Source organism: Anarhichas minor, unplaced genomic scaffold, assembly GCF_050575085.1.
Source record: "Anarhichas minor isolate MPS153535 unplaced genomic scaffold, ASM5057508v1 ptg000055l, whole genome shotgun sequence".
NCBI lineage: Eukaryota > Metazoa > Chordata > Actinopteri > Perciformes > Anarhichadidae > Anarhichas > Anarhichas minor.
The window spans coordinates 3,095,642-3,102,500 of record NW_027466501.1 but is presented as its reverse complement, the minus strand read 5'-3'; the positions used below and the strand labels follow the sequence as shown (position 1 = coordinate 3,102,500).

General features: G+C 40.4%; 1 protein-coding gene across 1 annotated transcript in view; it reads right to left on the bottom strand.

Moving 5' to 3' along the window:
- The window catches only part of prl2 (prolactin 2), a 4,762-nt gene extending 1,422 nt beyond the window's left edge, over positions 1–3,340 (bottom strand). Inside the window, exons 1-5 of the mRNA XM_076076164.1 lie at positions 2,356–3,340; positions 2,100–2,232; positions 1,570–1,757; positions 1,126–1,233; positions 689–868 (exon numbers count right to left, since the gene is read on the bottom strand). Of these exons, the coding sequence (XP_075932279.1) occupies positions 689–868; positions 1,126–1,233; positions 1,570–1,757; positions 2,100–2,124 (501 nt within the window). The 5' untranslated portion in view covers positions 2,125–2,232; positions 2,356–3,340. The remainder of the gene's footprint in view (positions 1–688; positions 869–1,125; positions 1,234–1,569; positions 1,758–2,099; positions 2,233–2,355) is intronic.
- Between the last annotated feature and the right edge of the window lie 3,519 nt (positions 3,341–6,859).

Below are 6,859 nucleotides of genomic sequence, written 5' to 3'. Positions count from 1 at the left end.
TGTAGTTTTGTAGATTCTAGAAAACACAGTAAAGCACACTAATACAAAGAATCAGTGATGCCAGCTGACCATACATTAAGTTCATATAATGCATCTATTATATACATGTTCCAAGAAAGAAAGACAAATGTGCTGCAGGCAGTGTGCCCAAAGGGATGTCTCTTCCTTTCTTGCTAGATTGTGGCTGAATGTTTTTGTGCTGCATTGGGACATTGGGTCACCTAAGGGTGAACGGGGCGGTTTGGATTTGTCGTGTGACATCAGGACTTTGTCATGTGTGTCACTAAGATTACAGAGAAATCCCTGGAAGCTACATTACACAGCAGCTCCATGCATCTATCACACGTAATACATTTTGAGGCAGAGGCTTTTGGAATTAATCAAGTGAGAAGTAAAGTAATTTTCTCATAGGCTTCCAAACAACTTAGACTTATTTTTTGAAACCAGAGAGTCTCTGATGGCCAGTAGAGATAATGCAGGTTTTAAGACACTTCCGCATTGGTTACCGCCTGGGTGGTACACTAGCCCGTGGTCAAGGGGTGTCATTGAGCCGGGGGAAAAGGGGACAACTTTGACAGTAAGCGACAGTTCCTGCATAGTAGTCCCTTTTAAGCAAGTCGTTTAACTAATCGTGTAAACTACCGCCCACATCTTTTCACCATTCATAGAAGACATACATTTACAGTACCTTTTCGGCCACTTTCTCCACACCTTTGCGTAGCTCGTGTACCATGTCGCTCATCTCAAGGGCTTTATTGGAGCTGAAGTTGTTGAAGTCGTGGTGGTGAGCCATGCTCTGATGGAAATGCCACAGAGGATCCCTCCATGCCACCAGGAGCTTCAGGATCACCTCTGTCAGCTCCTCCCTCTACAGTGACAAAATGAGGACCCAACATCTAAAAGTCAGTTCAAACTCAAACCACTCTTTAAGTCATGGTTTAATTCAAGTGATATTACTAGCAATCATTGCAGGTTTGGGATGATGCAAAAATAAGAAGTAGAAGGACACAACATTAAAAAAAGCATGTTGTACAACTGATGATGGGAAGGGGAAAGCAAACTGTTACTATGATGTGGACAGTGCATGAGCCTGACAGGAAAGAGCTTTTATAAAGGTTAATTCACCGCCATTCTCTGAGCATTCTCCTTGCCATTTGGGGTGAGGATGCTGGAGGTGTGACAGTTGCGACTGACCCGGGCGATGTGATTCTTACTGGGCAGGAAGTACTGCTCCTGACGGGATAAACATGAATGCAAGACGGAAATGTCAGAGGTTGGGTGTCGTCTAAATGTCAAGTGTGGGTAAAGAAGAGTGAATGAAATAGTAGAATGACCTGCAGTTACAAATGATTACAAATGGCGATTGGTATATATATATATATTTTTTTTTAATTATACACAAAATAAGTCATCATAAACTGTTAACTGAGTTTACACACCCACACAGATATATATATATATATATATATCCATGTATCACATTTAGTAAACAAATATTGCTTTACAAAATCCAACGTATTCATTAAATATTGTTAAAAAAGCTTTGTCAGACAAATTGTGGAGACTTACAAACTCGTAGTGAAGGTCGTTTGAAATGCCGTGCGTCCTGGCTGAATGTTGGATGACCCGGTCAAACAGGTTCGCCAGGGAGAGGACGTGGCACCCAGCCTGGGCATTGGCACAGATGGGGGCTGCACCCGTGCTGGTCAGTCTGCTGCAGAACAACAGACAGACCAACACCAACCAGACAAAAGATACTGGGAGGAAGAGCAAGGGAAGAACAAAAATAACTAATGAAACAAAATATTGCTGGGTGGGAAAAAAGTGATCCAAAACACAAGTCTCAACCTGAAGAATGACATAATGTCACAACCCTTTATTTTGGAAAGTGTGCATGTATGTTATGGGATCTTTTTTTTCAATATGTTTGAGTCAGGATGAAAAATCAAAACCAAAATGAAATCAAGAGATGGAACCGGAGTATTGGGTTAGGGGAAACAGAGACGTGAACAGGAAGAGAACAGAAGAGAACAGGAAGACATGCAGGGAGAGACAGAGAGTTATTTCTTCATGCAAAGTTCTGTTCCTGAAATAGTTACCTGATCTGATGTTTCCAGGCATCATGCAGGAGCTCCTGTCTCATAGCCGATGGTACAGAATCTTGTCTATTAAGACCCCTGCAGCTTCATATGAGGGTCCCTCACTGACCATTTCCCTTTTACACTTTCATATCTAACAGAAAGAGAGAGAGAGAGAGAGAGAGAGAGAGAGAGAGAGAGAGAGAGAGTGTGTGTGTGTGTGTGTGTGTGTGTGTATGTGTGTGTGTGTGTGTGTGATCATAATGAAGTAACCTACGGCAGTCTGCGAGAGCGATGACATCATCAACCTAGGACGTCATTCCAACACTGGATTGTCTGTCGGACACATTTGACGTTGACACTCTGGGTCCACTCAGCAGGCTTCTCCAGTACCTTTCATTAATGTCCGCGTGACCTCCAGCTATACAGCCAAAAGGTCATTTAGAGAGTTCCGGGGCACTAATACGAAGAGTCAGAATCAGCTGATGAGTGGGCTTCATGGGAGCTCAGAATGACACCATAGGGCAGCAGTAAATGAATGTCACGTTGTTTAGAAAGCCAGTTGAATGACGTCAAGTGGTTGTAGCCTGGATCAGATTCTCTCAGTTGTAGGTAGTTGACTCATCTTTCATCATCAGTCGGCTGAACGTAGTAGGAAACTAGAAAAGGTCATGATTCCGGAGGTAATTAAAATCCCTTAGTAAGAGTAAAACTCCAGGCCTTTAGAATCTGAGCCAAATGGAAGGATCTTTATCAACATGGAAGGCCTGGTAATCTAAATAATTACAGTAATTATTATGAGTAGTTTATTATTTTTAGAAATGGCAGCACTAGTTATGACGGTAGAGCTGGGTGCTTGCAGCAGTGATACCAGTGCAAACAAAGACAGCAGCGCTGACGGAGCTAACAGTGCAAACAAAAACAACAGCGCTGACAGAGCTAACAGTGCAAACAAACGCAACAGCGCTGACAGAGCTAACAGCGCAAACAAACGCAACAGTGCTGACATAGCTAACAGTGCCAACAAAGACAACAGTGCTGACAGAGCCTACAATGGTTACCTGTTAGTGGGTGGCTACTCTTATGCTACGACGCCATCGGTCAGGAAGGTGTTTTCAGCTGTAACCGCCGTATTAGAGCAGTGAAGAGTGGCGGCCATGACCTAGCCAGTGGGGCACGCTCACATGCACTAAAGGGCAGTAGGCATTACTCCACTATATCTATTCAAAGCAAGTAGTTGTTTGATCATTATCTAATGTTAACTTTTGGTGAATTTAGGAAAAATCTCAAGATACCAATAGATGTAGTAATAACATAAAGAAGTAGAAATATGAGCACCTAAATGTGTATTTCATATTATTGTGTTTTCTTTCCACTGGTCTGAAAGAAACTATGGAAGCAAAAATAGCCCAAATATCTCAAAAATGACCATAGCATGAAAAACATGTTTCTGTCTGGAGTGTCTCACCTTAACTGAACTGTGTTATTGTTATTACAATATGTGGACATTTTGTTGATAATAATGAGAATAAATAAAAGGTTGTATAATGAAAGAAATATGTTTAAAATAAGAATACTTTCCTTTCATAAAGAGAAACTGAGCAGGTTTGTTCAGGGTGACGGTGACGAAGTTCCAGTGATCACTAGAGACTGGAGTCCACGTGACTCCGCTACACGTTCACACACACACACACACACACACACACACACACACACACACAGGAGCATAGTGTTGTTGGGCAGATGGTCTCGTGTTGTCATATTCAGACTGACCTGCAGGGTAACAGGGTGACTGTAACAGTCGTACATGCCCACAGGCCAGCACCCTCACAGGCTTTGGCCTTTTACTCCATTTTGACGGAACAAGAACTTTTCTGTGACGACTGACCAGCGACTGAACCTATACCACACTGAAATATACTTTTGTTCATTAGTGTCTGGTTTCTTTTCCTGGAAACTACACATCAAATTGATGAGGGAATTTGATGCCGTTATGAAAAAAAGCATCTAACAATCTAACAAGTCCTGATTGGCTGACGGCTTTGCAATCACTTTTGGGAAGAAATTAAAATGTTGGTTTCTTCTTCGCAATAACGGAATTATTATGTTAAGCATCAATGAAACACAGTGGTGGGCCGTCAGGGCCTGCAAAGCCTTCTCTGCTGGCCTAAACAGAATCACAAAGTTATAGCTATTTTATAATTTAATATTTTTTCATAAATAGACTACATGTATTGTAATTTATAAAAATATTTTTCCCATTATCTTATTTTCTCATTGCACAGCTACTGTCTTCCTCAGTTGCTCTGCTTCCAGTGCAGCTTGTTTTAAGTAGAGCTTTTATCCAATCAGATTTCACCTCTGTGTCTCTAGGTAAGGAGAGAGGCCCGAGGCCTGCAGACTCACAATTGCATCCATGTGCAGTTTAAGTGAATGGGGACGATATTGTTGATTGTCATAGTGTTCAACCAATCAGATCTTTAGTTTGACATGTTGGGCGTATTCTTTGATGTGCCAGAGCCTGCTAGCTGGCCTACAACTACTCAGCATTAAGTGCAGCTCAGTTTCCATGTGCAGCTCTGCAGTGAGGTGCAGCGTGTGCTGTGATTGGTCAGTGGGCGAGCACGTGACTATCGTGAAACGATCACGTGATGCAGCTCAGCCAATCAAATATGGGCATTCTGACAAGTTTCCTGACTCTACTGAGATGTACACACACCGTGACACAGGGGGCTGAGACAAGGAAAGAAGTAGCAGAGCAATACATTTTCCATTTCATTTGTGAAAGTAAAATCATGAGACAAACTCCAATAGAAGAAGAATGGGTCTCGGCTTGTCATTAAGGGGTGATGGTGGACCCCGCAGCCAGACCAGTTGAGAACCACTGTCCTACATGAGCGCAAAAAACAATATATTTCCCTCAATTTAATCTTCTGCGTTTTCCTAATGCACTAGTATTATTCAAACGTATTGTTCGGTTCGTAAGCCTCATACCGAACGGTTTAATACAAATATGCAAATAGTTACAGTCCTAGAAACAAATAATAGTCGTGGCGCCATCATGTGGTTATAAGGTGGTATTTCAGCTGCAGGACAGCAGTGAAGGCCCAGGTATAAAATGCACGGCCCGCCACTGATGAAACAAGATCTAATCTCATTTATTCCTAAATCAGAGAAAGACAAAAGGAAAATGAAGACCCATTATGTTTCTAAACAAAGATTCTAAAAGTTTTACAATTGTTCTAGGAGCAACACTAAACAAGAGTATACCTGATATTATAGGTAGCCTATTACAAAGATAGATCACTGTACAATAATGTGGTGGCTCTTTAAACAATGAATTCACAAAGAGCCGGCTTGTTCTAAAGTTTTATTGCAGTAAATTAGGCTCACATTTGCAAATGCGAATCTCCCAGCTAGCTGGCAAGGGAGATACTGAATGAATTCAAATAATTTTGAATTAACTTTTATTGTATTTCTCGAATGAATAGGTGTTCTTATCCTCAATGAAATTTTCAGAGAGCTACAAAGAGTTTGACTATTGATTTTTTTCATCTTCTTTTCTCTACCCCCAGGTCCTTGAGCTACCATTACCAAAAAGAGTAAGGGGCCTGGGGAGGGGCACCACCCACGACACCTGCAATGCGGGTCGGGGCAGGGCGAGGTCTGGTTCCACGATGACAGCAAACGTTCTGGGGGTTGTGCGAGGACCGCTAGCTGAGACCACTAGAGACAAGGCACCAACTGCTCCTTATCTCACAGAAGAGGCAGAGGCAGAAAGAGATGCTTTAGATATGAGGTCATGAATATACAGACAAAACAAGGTCTGTTGAGGACTTGAGGCTTCTTTATCTGAACTTCAATCAGTATCTCTCTTGCTAGCCAGCTGGGAGATCCACATTTGCAAATGTAAACTATAACTATTGCAGTAAAACTCAACAACTTTAAAAGGACAAGCTTGCCATTTGTGAAATCATCTTTAAAGTGCCACCAAAAATAACATACACTTGCTCTTTGATCTCATAAATTATTACTATTTGATAGATGGAGTATAATAGCATTATTTTTTTCAAACATTGCAAGGTTATTGGAATAGCAATTCTCAATCACAGATTAATGAGCCTAGAAAATCGGAGGATTACTTTGTGTGGACTAAAAATGTGATAATAATATTTCAAGGGATAGTTTCAGAAAAATGTTTGTACTTAGGTCCAACATGAATAAATCTTAATTTAATGGACTTTACATAAAAATATATCATTGCAATAGCATTTTTAAATGTATTGCTATACTCAAGGATTTTTTTCCTATATATTTGGGTTATTATAGTAGTTATTTTAATAATAACAATAATAACCACAATAATAGTAATAGTAATAATAATACTTACTTATTATTATTGTTATTGCTAATAATTATTATTATTATTTGTGTTATTATTATTACAAGTATTATTAGTATTAGTATATAAATCAGTGACTCATTCAATTCAATTTATTTTTGTATAGCCCAAAATCACAAATTAAAAATTTGCCTCAGACGGCTTTACAATCTGTACAGTACACATACGAGATCCTCTGTCCCGGAACCCTCACATCGGAAAACCAAAAAAAACTGAATTTGGTATTGTATGTCAAGACTCAAAGAGTTTATTTTTTTAAGTTAAATTCTGCGCAATAGTCTGTACAACCAAAAAGCCCGAATTTAGATGAAAAAGAAGTCTGATTTGTTGACGTGTAGTCTGTGACGTGTCGCCAGACTATCCGGTGTCGACGTGCGCA